This window comes from Pangasianodon hypophthalmus, chromosome 12, assembly GCF_027358585.1.
Source record: "Pangasianodon hypophthalmus isolate fPanHyp1 chromosome 12, fPanHyp1.pri, whole genome shotgun sequence".
Lineage (NCBI taxonomy): Eukaryota > Metazoa > Chordata > Actinopteri > Siluriformes > Pangasiidae > Pangasianodon > Pangasianodon hypophthalmus.
Window position 1 is genome coordinate 10,167,134 of NC_069721.1, and position 17,372 is coordinate 10,184,505.

At 36.8% G+C, this 17,372-nt stretch overlaps 1 protein-coding gene across 1 annotated transcript; it reads left to right on the forward strand.

The window, feature by feature from the left end:
- The first annotated feature begins 2,923 nt into the window (after positions 1-2,923).
- cyth3a (cytohesin 3a) lies at positions 2,924-17,257 on the forward strand. Its single transcript, XM_026914923.3, has 13 exons — positions 2,924-3,211; positions 9,641-9,723; positions 9,814-9,878; positions 10,011-10,077; positions 10,151-10,269; positions 11,951-12,031; positions 12,307-12,419; positions 12,981-13,129; positions 13,231-13,342; positions 14,610-14,686; positions 15,443-15,514; positions 15,606-15,760; positions 16,512-17,257. Exons 1-13 carry the CDS (start codon positions 3,193-3,195, stop codon positions 16,582-16,584), a joined length of 1,185 nt encoding a protein of 394 aa, XP_026770724.3. The 5' UTR covers positions 2,924-3,192; the 3' UTR covers positions 16,585-17,257.
- The last annotated feature ends 115 nt before the right edge of the window (positions 17,258-17,372 follow it).

Below are 17,372 nucleotides of genomic sequence, written 5' to 3' on the forward strand. Positions count from 1 at the left end.
TTGAACCAGGGGAGGAAACTGGGGTACCTGGAGGAAACCACTGAAGCACAGGGAGAACATGCAAACTCTGCACACACAGGTCAGAGGCAGGAATCGCACTCCCAACCCCGGAGGTGCAAGGCAAAACGTGCTAACCACTAAGCCACCATAAGAAAACAATCCTCCTCTAATTTCTCTAACAACACACCACTAACTCACCAACTAAAAACCAAGGGAGAAGACAATAAGAGTAGTTCTACTTAATTAAATTTCTCATGTTCTTTTGGAACTAGAGGAGTATTCCCATGTGATTATTTCCTTGCAGAGTACCAAGAGCAAAGTCACCTTGTGACCATGACCATAATTCCACATCTGTAACCTATAAAAGGTCACCACTATGTCACACTCTTCCTCTTTCCTATTCTCATCTTGCCATTAGAAAATGGCTTCAAAGATATAGTGCTCTAATCCGATAATTTTGTTATCGTTAATTCTGCACCATTAAAATGTGCATGAGTTAACACACACCTTACATGATGGTAATTACAGTGTTCCTATTCTTGGCATGGTTGACTGAGTAATTAAAAAGACATACGACCTATTGTTTATGTTGGGATGTAGCAGCATGGGCACTGCAGTCGCAGAGTAATGAGCATTACTAATTATCATTTAGCAACGTGTGAATTGTTGAACTTATATTATCGTTCCAGATTTTTGTATTTTGGGGTACAATGGCGAGCTGTTTGTTCTGCCAGGCCTCAGTGGAGTTGGATGATGAATCATGCCCAGATTGTTTGGGAGCATCTTCGGAGTGAAGCACATATAGTTGCTGAGCCTCCAGAAAGAGAAAGTTAAGCTCATTTGCTATGTTGTAAAGCACAAACAGAAACTTGCAGAAGGCTCGCTTACTCAAACCCTAGAAGGGGTCTAGTTGGCATCAGGCATGACCCAAATTCAAGAGCTATTAGCAATAATGCAATAACATAATGAAGAGCAGAGTTTGGAGGAGCTTAGTACAGCTGCTTCACAGAAAGAGAAAGCCTCTGATGCACTCTCAGTAGTGTTCGATTCTCTTAAATTGAGCAATGAGGCCACACCAGCAAGAGGGTGCTTATAGCCTACCATCTGCATGTCCTGACATTCATTACATAATGCAGGAGTGGGGTTCAGCAGCAGCAGTGGTTGCACTGTAGGCTGGTATTAAAGTGGCCTTATCAAAACTGAATACAACAAACACAGCTGACGAAATGTCCTATGCTGTCATATATGAATCAAAAAAAGTGACTGATCTGTTCAATGTTTCAGTTTTACTAAAGAGCCTTATGCACATTTAAGAGCACACTGAAACTGCTACCTGATAAAAGGATACACACACTGGCTACAATGCAAGATGGGTAAGGCACGATTCAACAGAAGTACCAGGGGACACTGGTGTCATATCTTAAAGTACACAGTTGACGGTGGGCTGTTTTTTTCCTTTGCAGCTGAAACACTGGAGCTTGATAAAATCAATTAGGTGGCTACAGAGCACACATCTTCATGTTTACATAGTATCATTTACAGTTTCATAATCCAAGAAGCTTTAGAAGCCTAAAAAAACAGGAACTTTTTCCTTTGTTATGCGTAACAGATATAATTCAAATAGTGAACAAATGTGATTGGGTTATGATCGTAGATCTCAAAGATCTTTAGTTCCACATTCCAGCTGCTGGGATGCATAGGTGGTTCCCTTACTTCCACATAAGAGGAGTGACATATCAATTCAGGGTCTTTCCCTTTGAGTTAGCTTTACCAATGAAATAAGCACGTGTAAATACTCAGCCAGTGCTGGGAAACCACACAGAGTCCTTAATTTAGTCAGATTTTTTTTATCACCAGCTTTCAAAAATGTCAACAATGAACTCACGTTGAAGTGTAATCTTAAGAATTTTTTAACGGTATTACATATGCAGAAGTGTTTCCTAGAATGCTGGGTGTTGAATGGGTGGAAAGGTGTGGTTTGTGGAGAGCCACTTCCCACTATTGTCGAGTAATTCTTAGGACACCCACTGAACTGTTGCACTTTTAGAGGTTCGGGAAAAAAGATTCATGACAATTTTATAAATAGTTGGTTATTTTGGAATGTTGGTGTTTAACCATTGATGATTTATTAAATAATATTAAACATATTTGATGTATCAATGCGAAACAGATGCTATTTTAACTTACAGCTGGAAGGGTGTACTTTAGGTAAAGCATGTGCTAGGTGATTTCTGAATGCTCTCGCATGTGTGTGACTCACAGAGTACAGGCTTTAATAAGTGAGATCATTGCTCCTCTTACACAGGAATTGGTCAGACCTGTCCAAGTAATACACAAATTCCTGTAAGATACTTGGTCATCGGTATGTTTATGGATTCTCAATCTGGGCAGAAACCCACAAACCCTGCTGAAATTATGAAAACCTTTCTATATCACAGTAGCATTTTAGTCCAAATGTGTTATTCAAAGGCAGTTTGTCTGTTCTTCAATGGCAGTTGCAAATCCGTTAGGACACAGTTAATGATTAACACTAGAAAACTTCTGTATTCAGTGATCTTGTATTCACAAGCCTCAGCAACAAGTATGCACAAAAAACTACTAAAATATGAAAATATGTTTTTGTTAAACTGTACTAAACAACATAACAGAATATTATATAATGGTATATGTTTTCCATAATATTTACTATTATATATAAAATAATATAGTACAAGAAATATAATGAAGAAAATGATATAAAATACTGGCATTCCACCAGAAAGGTTTAAGAAAGAAGAAATAGGTGACTGTTAATTGAATGATTGTTAAATGGAGGGAGACTCAGCACTGATGTGATTTAAATGGATCTTTTCTGAGCCCTACTCCCGGGGGCGGGGTTAGCGGGATGACGTCACGCCGCCTCTCGTCTGTATCTGAGGCTGAATGAAGCAGCTCTGTCGCTCTTTCAGCTTTTCTCCGTGGATCGGACTGCGTGAATGTTGGCGATATGTGCACTGAAATTTGACCTTGCTTTACGAGAAAGCTTCATTCTGACCGGCAGTGGACGCGTTAATAAGAGGATCCTGTTGCTCTGCAGTTGGGTCACCTCAAATGTGAAAGAGGTGGAAAGTCAGTAAACAGGCTGTCTGACCTTGTGTTTGGTTTTGTTGTTTGTGATAAGCTCTTTATCTTAGATCTTTCCCTGTCACGAACATGGATGAGGACAGCACAGGTAAGACTATGTTTTATTTTCTACCCTTATTCACTATCCACTGCTGTGACTGATATTCTTATATACATATATATATATATATATATATATATATATATATATATATATATAGAGAGAGAGAGAGAGAGAGAGAGAGAGAGAGAGAGAGAGTCTTATTTATATAGTATTATAGTTTTTTTCTGAAATAGTTTCTTTAAATTTCTGTAATTTCTGTATTTCTATAAATGCTACTTTATGTGTAGTTCCTGTATTGCTTCCTTTATAAAAGGGAAGAAAAAAAATTACAATGTTTATTATTATTATTATTATTATTATTATTATTATTATTATTATTATTAAGCACGTGACAGGCACAAACTTTTCATTATCCAAATAAAGTATCTTCTAACCCATATAGACCCTTATAACCCTGTTTTCCTTGGTTGGGAGTCATCGGTGTGGTCAGCATGCTTTATGCTGAGGGAGCACTTTACAATAATCTGTTTTCCATGTCTTCATTTCATTAATTTTAAATGTTGTGTCAGCTGTTGAATAAGCTTATTCATCTCTAGTGTTCAGTCACTAACATGTGTAAGCCAGTGGTTCTCAAAGTGATTTTTTTAATCCTAACCTTAATAACTGAAAAACAAGTAGAGCTATAAATATTGTCAGCTTGGACCTGGTCCTCCTGTGGAAAGTTTATCAAAAAAAAAAAAGCTTTGATAAATAGCTAGAATATTACTATACACAGCAGAATAACAAGTCTAATATTTGAATAGTTCATTAAATAAACCTGCCCTGAGGGGTTCATGGAATTTTTTTTTTACAGCTAAAGGGGTCTGGCTGCCTGGTGTAAACCCTGGTGTAGGGGCATTGATATGATTACAGTGTGTTGTACGTCTGTGGCCATTAAAACTCTGTTAGTCCTTTTGTCAGGTTATCAGCATGGAAGAAGGATATGTGGTCCTAGAAAAATATACTATTTGGCCAAAACTACGTAGACATCTGACCGTCACACCCATATGTAGTTCTTCCCCAAACTGTTGCCACAAAGTTGGAAGCACACAATTATCTAGAATGTCTTCATATGCTGTAGCATTCAGAGTTAACTTCACTGGAACTAAGGGACCTAGGCCAAATGTGTTCCCATATGACAATGGCTTGCCAAGATTGGTAGAGAAGAACTGAGTGTCCTGCACAGAGCCCTGACCTCAACTCCACTGAACACCTTTGGGAGGAATTGGAATGATGGCTGTGCACCAGTCCTTCCTATCCAACATCAGTACCCAATCTCTCTAATGCTCTTCTGGCTGAATGGACACATCCCTGCACACACAGTCCAAAATCTAGTGGAAAGCCTTCCCAGAAGAGTGGATATTGTAGAGTGGATATAGCATTATTATAACAGTAAAGCAGAACAACTCAATATTAACGCCCATGGTTTTGGAATGAGATGTTCTATACTAAGGTGTCCACATACTTTTGACCATGATGATAATGATGGACAAATATTGCATATTTCAGTATGTCATTGTCTGCCTTTGAAGCCTGTTTTCAAAGAGGATGGCATTAAGTGACAAAATAAAACAAGATAATTTTTTTTATTTGGCTAGCAATGAATTCAAACAATATAGCTATACAGTTTACTCTGATTGTAAAATCCTGTAGCTTATTTCCAGTGATGTGTCACCCCTGGATATAGTATTGTTTCATTAACGTCATCATTTATAGCATTTTGTAAACAATACGACTAATATAGTTTTCATATTACAGTATACAGCACCCCTAATAGAGATACATTGCAAGTTACCATGAGACAGATTTTTAAAAAAAAATTTCAAATAATAGTTATTAAAACGGAAGTCTTCTGTATTCTGTTATTTTCCACATTTTCCTGTGACTGACCACACCACTAAACGTTTATCAGTATGCTACTGTCTGTGCATGTGTATCAGCATCTGATGAATTGTGAAGTCAAAGTGAATAAATCTCTTTCATTATAACAATTTCATTGACTTCCTCAGCAATGCAGAAGCTAGTGTGTTTTATTTGGCCGTGGGAAAACCCAAATGGAAAAGCTTCCCTCCATTTTCTTTGGCTGAAGGTTGAAAGGTAGAAAAAGGAAAGCTCTGAATTAAGGCCACTCTGCATGGGCAATCTGCCAAACTACCTCAGTTCTTTTTTTTTTTTTTTATGTGTAAATAAAGTATGGCTTTAGCAATGGCTAGTGTTAACTCTAGGTGCTTGTACCAGTGCATGGTCTAGTGAAGTTTGGCAGTGATCTGTGCTTTTATTGCAAACTCAATGCCACTGTTGTCTGGCTCTCCTGAGGGTGCTGTCTGGCACTAGATGAGACCCAGGCAGGGGTCATCACCTCATTAATACTCATTATAGGGAGCATCGCTGCTGACCTAAACTCAGGCCAACACACTGACAATTTGCAATTTGCATTGTCTTTGCAGTGATGCATCATTATATTTTTTCATCACATCTAAAAGTGTTTTCTAGCCATTTGGTTTGCGTAAAGCATGTTTCAGCCTGCTTAGTGACATTTGTACTTGAAAAGTCTGTATCCAAACCATAACAGGATCTTCAATTAATAAGGAGTTGGGTTTGGACAGCAATGCATGCATATTATATATAGATTGCACTTACTGTATGAGGACATATTATCAACTGCAGCTTGTGAATTAATGCCAGTGAGTGTTTTTCCTGCATTTGAAAAAAGAGGCAAAGTGTGTGAAGAGCTTTTTGTTGTCTGAGTGGCACATATGGAACTGCTTTATGGGAACATTGGCTTTTAAGATGTTTTCCCAGCAGGAGATGGAGATGAGTGAGGTGATGGCATTTTTGTGTGGTTGTAATGTCTTCATTCGTGACACAGAGGGAGAAAAGGAAAAACTGAGAGGTTCTGTCTTAGCTCTTGATTCTTACAAGGGGTGATTGTAAAAAAGCAAATGAGGTTCAATTTTGTCTGGTACAATAAGCCTTTCTCTGTGTCTCCTTTAGAAAAGCACTGGTCACAGAAGCACTGCTTTTTAATGAAAGCACTGTTTTATTAAAAACAGTTTTTATTATTTATTATTTTGCCTTAATAAATTTATAGTACAGGTTTTATAAATGCTTATAATTGTATGGAAATGATGACAGTAGTCAATATGCTGTAGTAAGCAAAGACAAGTTTCACTATTTGCTAACATTAACTGGCTATATTTAACTAAGGTAGCCTGTTTTCCTTGCTAATGCCAGGTTGAAATAATATTGATTACAGTAGCTAACATTATTGGCTAGACAGCAAGTCAGTTCTAGCTAATGGTAAATATTGATTATTTACAGAATATTTTGCTTCTGATTAATTCATTAGCAAACTACGTAGCAATAGTTATGTATATGGCCAGCAAACTTATAGACACTGAATGATGTTTTCAGACAAAATGGTGTTGCTTGTAATAGTTTAAATAAGTAATTATGTTAGTAAGTTAGTTTTTATATAAGCTTTACATAAGTAGCAACTTTATTTTACTTTGAATAGAATACATGTTTTGGATGGATACTTCTACTTACACTAATTGTGTAAGATTTTCACACACATTATCTATACTTTTGCTTAAGTTTAATCTCTCAGTATTTTTTTCCATGCCTGCTGAGAACAGATTCTGTTCATAATTTTTTTATTTAAAAGTTATTTCAGAGAGATATTAGTATACACCAGATATTAAATAATGTAAACCGTACTTTAAATATTTATTGAGTTTTAACATTAACATTTAATATTAACATTAATAACACATCCAAGACTTGTTGACATCATGTTAGAACTTCTGCCTAAAACCAATTCAGAGAGAAAAAAAACAGATAAAATAGAAAATTTTCACAGAAATTACACAATGCATGATGCCTAACATATGTATGTCGTGAGAGGAACAGTTAACTTCAAAAAGTAGCTACATAATCTGATATATAAAAGATTTTCATATGTAGTTATTAGCATGAAGTTTCTTTTGACCTCCAAGTTGACTTCACATTTGTGAAGTTTTTTCCCCTGATAATTTTATAACAGCATATGTGAAGAACAGATGTTATAGTGTCTGCTTATTTCCTTAGTGTTTTTGTTAATATTCTTGTGCAATAAATAAATGGATTTGGGGCACTAAGGGAATAAAGAGTAACACATGAGAATCAGGAACTGCTTTATACTGTTTTATACAGAGCTAAGCTCTTTTTCCTGTCCATCTGGTTTACTTGTTATTAGAATGCACAAGCATCTAATGCAGGTGCAGCTGAACAAACACAAATTTGCTACAAGCTAAACATTTGTATTTGCACATTGACCTCTAAATTAATTGGAATGTGCACAGACCAAATAATAGTGATTTTTACAGAGGATCCAGGAACCAATAAATCTGTTTTATGAAAGGCAATCTCAGTATCACATAAGGGCGGAACACTCAAGAGAATCTTCCAAGCCAAATACTCTCATCTAGGCTGCTTTCATCAATCCAATTTGACATCATATTGAATTACTCAAGTCTCATATCTTGGCCGTGAAAGTGGCCCCCCATGAGACCATCCAATCCATTGCCAACATTAGTCATCTAAGAATTACCTCACTCAGAGTGTATCTCTTACCGGAACTGAGAGACCATATTACTCCATATTCCCGTGATACTGCAGACACTGTCCATCTCAAACATGGAAGTGTGTTTAATCCATTTAGATGATTTTGGGGATAAAAAACTGGGATAAAAAAAACAGTTACACAATGCAGTGTATAAGAATGTAGAGACTTAGAGTGAAAAAGTGGTTAGAGGGATTAAGGACATGCAATGAAGTTTGTTAAAGGCATTGATTCACTGTTTGGTTTAAGATAAGAAGATTATAGTCCATGCTAGGATCAATTTGCATTTCACTGCAAGATCTAAAACCCACTCTGTTTTTCGCATTGTACAGCAGTTCATGGAATTTCATCCATTCATCCATCCATCCATCCACCCATTCGTTCGTTCATTCATTCGTTCATTCGTTCATTCATTCATTCATTCATTTGTTCATTGTAGTGAAGTAATTAATTAACAGTCACCATTGCATTTCTGCATTCTATACCTTCATGTATATCTTTTGAAGTTGCTGTTGTGAAATTCTTATGTAATTACACAATTATTGTTTTTTTCTTCAGGGCTGGTATAAAAGCTGAATAGTCTATTACTGAATGCTAATACTTTATTAGGTAGTTTATAACTTTTCTCTAACCAATCTGTATCACTGGCTTTGGTTTTGGCATCATGATACAATATCAGCCAGAAGTCACTGTCTTAAATTTCACATTGAACATATCGAATATATATCTCCAGAGTGGTTTTCATTTCTATATCTGACATGTGAGTGATGGTGGAATATCAGTGAAGAAGGTAAACTGATTTCCTTATCCAGCAGAGCTTTGATCTACAATCTGCTATGTCAGTCCATAAGACAGGCATCATGTGTAGCAGGGTAGACCAAGAGATCTGATTACGTTATCTTCTGTTTCATCCAGTAAGCTTCATATCTAGTATAAAAGCACAAGCACTGCTTTGGGAGCAAATGGCACATCTTTATGTCGTGGGCATGTTAGCCAGCTCAACATTTTGTTGTGTAATGAACAAATGGCCTCTAATTAAGATTGAATAAACTCTCTTAAACAAACAAAAGGAGGTTAGATCAAATGAAATTGTCATGTGTCAGAGATAAATCTTTGGTGAATGTTGAACTTTGTTTCATTAAATGGCTACTTTCCCTCTATTTTCAAGAGGTGGATGGAGAGAACAGCAGGAAATCCCACATTACCTCACTTCTTAGCTCTTCTTCCAAATTTGTGTTTGTTACATAATGAGAGATGGACAAAATGTTCTTAAATCAACTGTATCAACCACGCAAAGCACCGGCACAGTCCAGACTGCCAGAACTGCATAATTTCCGATAATTTCCATAATAATTCCATAATAATTTTCCAATAATGTTAAATAAAATTTAAAGTAAAGTATTTAAAGATTTAAAGTAAAGCTGCTTATATTCTCATGTAAAAGGTATAAAGTGACAATAATGATTGTTAACTTTATATAAACCTATATATGAGCACATGAAGGGGTGTGCGTGTGTGTGTGTGTGTGTGTGCATGTAAAGTGTGGCACAAGCGAAATTTTTTCCACATCATTTGACCCTCTGTGCTTCCTTAGTTACTGTAATTTAATGGCTCATAGTTTCCCAGACTCTGTCTAACATTATACTATACAATGCTGCTACTTCCACCCTTTCCAACCACCCTGACGTTTCAGTTACTGTCATCTGACGCTTTGTGGAAAAATGCTTACTGTTGAGTTTAAAATATAACAGGTAATTACTTCATTGCAAAGTGAACATTACTGATAGAGGAATTGTTTTGCCTTATCTTTGTTTTCTCCTTTTTTTCAATAGTACCTGAAGATCTGTCTCTAGCAGAAAGGGATGAACTGTCCAACATTCGACGAAGAAAAAAAGAATTACTTGATGACATTGAAGTATGCATGATTTAAATAACAGTTACATGATTTGAGAAAGAAGTCTAAGTACAGGTTCCATAAAGGTTCACTTTCTTCTTTGTCTTGCAGCGGTTAAAGTTTGAGATTGCTGAGGTGATGACAGAGATTGAACATTTAACATGCATGGGAGAGACGTACGTGCACCTGACCACCAGCTATCCACTTAACTGACTACTTGTGCTGCTGAGTTATTGTTTCTTTAAGACATTTCATCCGCAAAAATAGTCAATGAATAGTTATTTAATGTTATTCTTTTTTTTCTATAGAAAGACTACTCAGAGGAATAAGCAGATGGCTATTGGAAGAAAGAAATTCAATATGGATCCTAAAAAGGTATTGGATTAGGTGGATCTGATATGGTTTTTCATTAGATAAAGATGCTAAGACTTAAATGTAACATTTTTAGGGTATCCGGTTTCTTTTGGATAATGACCTGTTGCAACACACACCTGAGGACATTGCTCAGTTCCTATACAAAGGAGAGGGCTTGAATAAAACAGTCATCGGAGATTATTTAGGGGAGAGGTAAGTTGCAGCATTTTATCAATATAAAATTTTTGCCTTTCTGTCCTGTTTTAAAACCATATTTACCTTTATAAAAATTGTTATTCTTTGTTATGTCTTGCTTTGCAACTTCCATATATATCCATCCCTTACTGATGAAGATTAAATTACTGATATATCCGTATATCATCCATATATCTATTTTATTACGCACTGCGGTTATTTTTACTACTTCATTTATTACTATATTGTCTTTTATTCCTACATTGTTGTGATATATCTGTTTTAGCAGCCTCTGGCACATGAATTTCCCTCCAGATGAATAAAGTTCTATCTTATCTTATCTTATCTTATATCCCCTGATAGTCTCAGCCCATCAATACACTTCCCCTGATAACATATAGGGATGTATAATATGGTTCTTGTACCACATCTCACACCAAGACCTACAGAAATTGCTTTTTAAATATTGCCAGCTGTCAGTTTCCAGCATTGAACCACCTCCAGGAACATCAGATAGCGAGTTTTCTCCAGTCCCAATCCATTTCTCCAACACATTTTTCCAGTCGCATTAAAATTATGTGAAACCGGCTAAGGTCATAAATACTGTCCCGACCTACTGAAATGTACATAACCGATACTCTCGTGTTGGAGACGTGTGTATGTGTGTGATATCATTAGAGTAGGACAGCAAAGCGAGAAAAAAAAACCCTTCGTATTATGTTGTACTCTTGCTAGAGCATTTTAAGAGTAGACATTTTAAATTCAACATTCAATGAGAAGCAATTATCTCCCAGTGGATGCTGGTTCACCTTCACCTTTTCTAAAGGTTGAGACCGCAGTTCAGCAGTGATTAACACCACTTTACACATGAAAAGCGCGAGCTTCTATTAGGGTTAGCAGATCTTGCCTCACAAGTACGGCTATTCTAATCTAATTGATATAGAAACAAATAATATTTTGCTGATATTTGGTTAGATTTAGCTGCTGTTTGGGGTGAACTGTAGTCAAACCATTGCATTGGATTGAACAGTGAATTTGGCAGCCTAATCTAAAAAGCCATCTGTGCTTTGTACAGACCCTAATTAGACTGACATCCGTTATGTCCGTGGCAGCGTGGTGTGTAAATCTTAAATATTGATACCCATTCCACCCCCACTTCAATACAGGGATTTTACTGAGGATCCTGTGGAACTGACTGTGATGGTACAGGCAGATACATGTGTGCAGATGGGTAATAAACATAATGTAGGAGATGTAAAAAAGGAGTCCTCTTTTTAATCACCACAATTTGTAAACAGTAATGAATGATTTACTTTTGGCAGTTAATGTAAATTGTATTTGCAAAGATCACTTATGCGTTATCACTGAGGTTGAAGGTGCAATTTGGATGCAAGGCGAGTCAGAGGTGTGTAATCAAGCTGATTAGATCAGTCAGTTAAGTTTTATTTCTCACCTACTTGCTTTATTGCACCTCTGTGGGTTCTGTATGTTTAGTACTTTTATAGGCAGGATTATTGACAATAATATTAAAAAGTAAGTTTACGCCCTTCTTTCTCAAACGTTGCTTTGCTTTTGTCCTGTATATGTGTATAAATTCCACATATTTCATATTTTACATATTCATTTGATTCAAAGTGTGATTAACCCTAAATGATCAGAAAAAGCATCAGTGACTTTTTTTTTTTTTTTTTGTTCTCAGGGATGATTTCAACATCAGCGTTCTGCAGGCCTTTGTGGAACTTCATGAGTTTGCGGACCTCAACCTAGTGCAAGCTTTAAGGTGAGCAGCCTGTTTTCTCCAGGTGTACTGAAAATTTACACAATATCATAATGCTTGTAATTACATCTCATATTGACTTTCTTCATGAATTAAACCCAGTTTGTGTAGACGAGCAATATGATACTGAAAAGTGTCCTGTTAACATATACTTTGGCAGAATATATACTCTAGAATATATGACTTGTTATTTTAGTCACATTTGTCCTATTTTCCAGAAAAAGATGCCAAATATTTCAGCTGTCATCAACTGATGTCTTATTTCCTCTCTCTATCAGGCAGTTTCTGTGGAGTTTCAGACTCCCTGGTGAGGCTCAGAAGATTGATCGCATGATGGAAGCTTTCGCATTGCGATATTGCCAGTGCAACCCAGGCGTCTTCCAGTCCTCAGGTTAGAATCCTGAAGGATTCTCCTGGCTGAGCAACTAAGATTTGTTCAAATAATACATATGATCATCAAAGTCACTTAAGAACAGAGCCTTTTTACAGTCATCTCACTTGTGACATGAATAATTCAGCATTGTACACAAGCACTAGTTATATTAGTTACATTCCCTCTTCTATAAGAATGAATTAGAGGAATCTACACAGAGTGTGGATCCTTTAAGAAAAGAGCCTGCTGGGATAAACAGTGCTGATGTTGGCTTAGTGTGAAGCTCTACAAAATGCAATGCTTTGGCAAGAGAAAAAGACCAACATGCCAGGAAGAACTATCATTTATTTTGAAATCAGGAGTTTTTGTCCAAACAGGTTTCTTTAAAATAGGTTCACGATTAATTAAATGGAGTGGAACACACTATATGCTGTCTAAATTCCTCAAAGGTTTTGGGTTTGGATGATGGTCAAAACTATGCAAAGGTCAAGGATAGTTCTGTTTTCTCTGTGTAATCCTCTGGGCACTGGGTTTGCAGAGAGCTCTTTATTAATTATTGAAAGTGTCTTTGCTCTGCAGACACGTGCTACGTCCTGTCATTCTCCATCATTATGCTTAATACCAGCCTGCACAACCCCAATGTCAGGGACAAGCCCACTGTTGAGAGATTCATCTCTATGAACCGTGGCATCAATGAAGGTGGTGATCTGCCTGAGGATCTGCTCAAGGTGAGCCTCATAGAGTAATAATGATAAGAAATAAGAAATATAAATGTGATCTTCATCCAGATGTATGCAGCTGATCTTTTCTATGTCTTATTTTCATGCAGAATTTATACGAAAGCATTAAAAACGAGCCCTTCAAAATCCCTGAAGATGATGGCAATGATCTGACGCACACATTCTTCAATCCAGACAGGGAAGGGTGGCTACTGAAGCTAGGCAAGTCAGCCAATGACACACAGATATTAAAATGTGCATTGCTACCCCCTTCTAATCATACCTCATAGAAGCTGTTTTGTTGTTTAAATTTAGAACCATGTTTTTTTAGTTGTTGTTTTTTTTTACAGTGATTTATTAATGTGATAAATGTAACGAGGCAGAATAAAAGTAGGCCCAAACAGGAACAACAATTTGTAAGATGTTTTGTAAATGTATGATGGTGTGCACTCTCTGGAGAACGAAACACTGCTGGGAGTGTAGTAGTTTCAGCTGAGAGAGGCTCGGGCTTGCCTGCAGCTGCTAGGTTCTCTCTGAGGACCTCCATTTGCTTGTCTCACTTTTCCCACTTCCTCTTTTTCTCTTCACTCATATTAAGTGCCACTCTTACTCCAGTGAAACTAAATCCTGCTTTTCATGCCACAGTTAAATTTCACTCTGGTACAGTTTTTCTGAGCTACTGACTCTATCTCACTGATAATTTCATGAACGATAGCCACTGTGCTACAGAAAGGCAGCCTCATTTACCGTTTGTAACATATGACATTTTATGTTTAACATACTTTATTTAGGATGCACATCATATTCAGTGTAGTAGAAAAGTAATCTGTGCAGATCTCCTCAGAATAACCAGCCTGTTACAAACAATTTATAGCATGAAACAGTGCATCTTTTTATTGTGCCCTATATAATATGTAGAATAATAATTCTACATATTATATATGTAGGACATAAGTTCTTTCTCTGTACAATAATAACATTAGATTATGAATATATGTAGTGAAGTAGTGAGGGAGAAAATGACTAATTAAATGGGATTACTAATTATTTTCTGAGTCTGTCAACAATCTGAGATCTTGGAATTCAAGGTTCAAGTCTGTGATTTTAAGATATTAAGCCATATGTTAAACCTCAGGAAGCTTAAATCAGATACAGTGAATTTTTTGTATTTTAAGCAGTATTTTGGTATAAAGCGTCTCACATATATTCAGTGACAAATTAATAACATATTTAACATTAACTCATTTTTGCAAAAGAAAATAAACATTATTATTCAAAGTTCTCAGTTGAACTTAACAGATAATTATGAAAAACATTAATACAGTATTACTTTATAATCACTATTACTACTGTATATCATATTAATAAGTAGTTATTTATCTCCTATGTAAATTCTGTGGGACTATAGTCACCTTACATGTTTTTAATTTTGAAGTAAGTATTCTCAGGATGTTATCTCTGAGGTTAGTGTTGCTTTGTCCTCTCACAGGAGGAAGAGTGAAGACGTGGAAAAGGAGATGGTTTATTCTCACTGATAACTGCTTGTATTACTTTGAATATACAACAGTAAGTAAAGCTACACAAATGGTGATGAATACAAACATAATAGAGGGGAAAAATTGGAGAAAAGGAATATTAAAGAGGTCTCATTAGTGCAGCGGTTCTTGGTTTCAGATAGTTCTCATATTTCAACTGATATATAAATCAATAAATGGCTTAGGACCACAATACATCTCCAATATGGCATTGCTTATTATATTTTTATGGTTAGGGGATGGGGAAGTATTTAATCTGGTAAATTTATGATTTTATGAATTTATGGTTTAGACCCGACACCCTTCACAGTGGGCATTATTCATTGGAACACAGTTTGCAGTCTCAAGCCAAAATGACAAAGATGGTTTTCAAAATTGTACTAAGTGAATGTATTATATTAATTTATCCTGATTTAATTGATGGTTTATTTATGCAGCACCTTAAATGACTCTTATGTATGAAATGTGCTGTACAAATGAACTTGCCTTGACTTGGTACCCTTCACAGCTAATCTAGCACAGCTGTACCCTATGAGAGTGCACAATAAAAATAAGTTTAAATCCCACTAACATAGTAGAGATGAGTTGGCAATCCTAAAGCAATCGGTCCCCTGCTGCGTGTCCTCATCAGTGACAGGAAATTTTCTTCCAGTGTCGTGAGCCAGATTTAGCTCCCAAGCAAACAATAGCAGCTTAGTGTGCAGTCATTTTCTTCACTATCTTAATCTCTCTCCCCCTCATAAACATGCTGCAGTATAAAGCCTTAAACTTGCTTATATATTTCCAGGACAAAGAGCCTCGAGGGATCATTCCACTGGAGAACCTTAGCATAAGAGAGGTGGATGAGCCAAGAAAACCAGTAAGTACTGCTATTAGTGATCCTGTTACAAAGAAAAATGATTTCAGAATGACATTTTAAAATGTAACGCTTCGATTCTGACACCTTTTAGAACTGCTTTGAGCTCTACAACCCAAGTCATAAAGGTCAAGTAATCAAGGCGTGTAAAACAGAGGCAGACGGCAGGGTCGTAGAAGGGAACCACGTGGTGTACAGAATATCAGCCCCTACTCCTGAGGAGAAAGAGGAGTGGATCAAATCCATCAGGTATGCCTCATGACAGCCTCTAAAAAGTGGGTGTTTGGTATATCTCTCTCTCACACACACACACACACATATATATACAGTCAGATTTTCTTGTAACTTTTATACTTTCCCATTCCTATAATGATAACGCTAGAGGAAGACAGCAGCTCAGTGCCAGAGGTACTGGAGTACACAATCACTAACCCACACTGTGGGACTGATAAGAGTAGTGGCGCATGACAAACCAGAGCTCTGTGATAGTGGATTTTTTCCGGTGGATAAAACAGCACTGATTATTGCAGAGAGTTAAGCTGAAAGCTACACAGGTTTTCCCAGTTCTGTCACTCTTTTCCCGTGGGAACTAAAACGCATCCTTTGTCACATAAAGTATTTCTGGCAAGAGGTTTGAATAATAGCTGTCTTGTAGTAATAGTGGAGAAAACAGAAAATACACATTACAGTATTATAGACGCAGTGGATCGGAATCTGCCTGTAAGTGTTAAGGTCCCATGCCTCAGTTATTATAGTGTGTGACTGGGTCCACTGTGCTCGCAGACTGTTTATGCAGTAAACGCTGTATCAGCATGTCCTGTGGAACTGCTGGGAACCCTGGGACATTCCGTCTTTAACCCTTCACTACCAAAAGGAGAAAGTGTATTTGTGTAGTGTCAGTAGTGAATAAACATTACACAATCCTAAAGCAATGCATTGTGTTTCCTAAGCCCTATAACCAGGATTTTCTATATTCATTAGTCCCTCTTATGGTTTGCAGGGCCAGCATCAGCAGGGACCCTTTCTACGAGATGCTGGCGAGCAGAAAGCGGCGTGTCGCCACTAAGAAGTGACAACAGGATGACCTTTGCTGGAGAGCTGATCGCTAATAGAGAGTCTGTTGTCTGCTCATTTACAGGGGAGCGTATTAAATCAACCTGAAGGAGGTTAGCTGCAAGACACAAAGACCTCCACTCTGAGCATCAAAGACTCTCAGCAGTACAACTCTTCTTGGTTGGTGCATACTTTATCTGGTGATCTGCAGAAAAACTGCAGTATTCATTATTTGTTGGTGAGAAGATTGACAAAATGGACATTTGCTTGTGGTGCGACTCACAAAAGTACATTTTTAAAGGATAGCTGTGATTGTAACACAGTCCCTACCCTATGTACACCAATGGAAACTCTTCAGGTTCAGCAGCAAAATGAAACACACAGACACTGCTGAGGAGAGTCAGTACCACACTGCCCTCTGTTGATCAACTGCAGCAATTACCACAATTTTTTTTAAATATTATTTTGTAAAATTGGACTCTTACTCTCACGTTATCATTACCTTATTGACACCTATTTACCTCAGAATAGAGACGCTGATAGCAGTGCAAACTGGTCAAAAATAAATTTTGGGCCCAAACTTTTCTGCAATTTCCCCTAAACAGGGGGGCCTTTCAGGAAATGAATTATTCTATTATTTAAAATTATTTTATGATCACAGATGTATCATGTGATCAAAATCAGCAGGACTGATTATGTTTTTTTTGATTATGAGTTTTGCAATGCTACTATTTTTTTTTTAAAAAAACTTTTTTAGTCATAGGCAAATGAAGGATGTTTCTGTTGTGTTTGTGATGCCTTAAATGTT

Bases quoted from the DNA above. Each gene is read 5' to 3' on its own strand.
- cyth3a (XM_026914923.3), top strand. The intron at 12,420-12,980 runs GTTAGAATCCTG...TTTGCTCTGCAG, and splicing joins AGGCGTCTTCCAGTCCTCAG to ACACGTGCTACGTCCTGTCA. The intron at 15,761-16,511 runs GTATGCCTCATG...TATGGTTTGCAG, and splicing joins GAGTGGATCAAATCCATCAG to GGCCAGCATCAGCAGGGACC.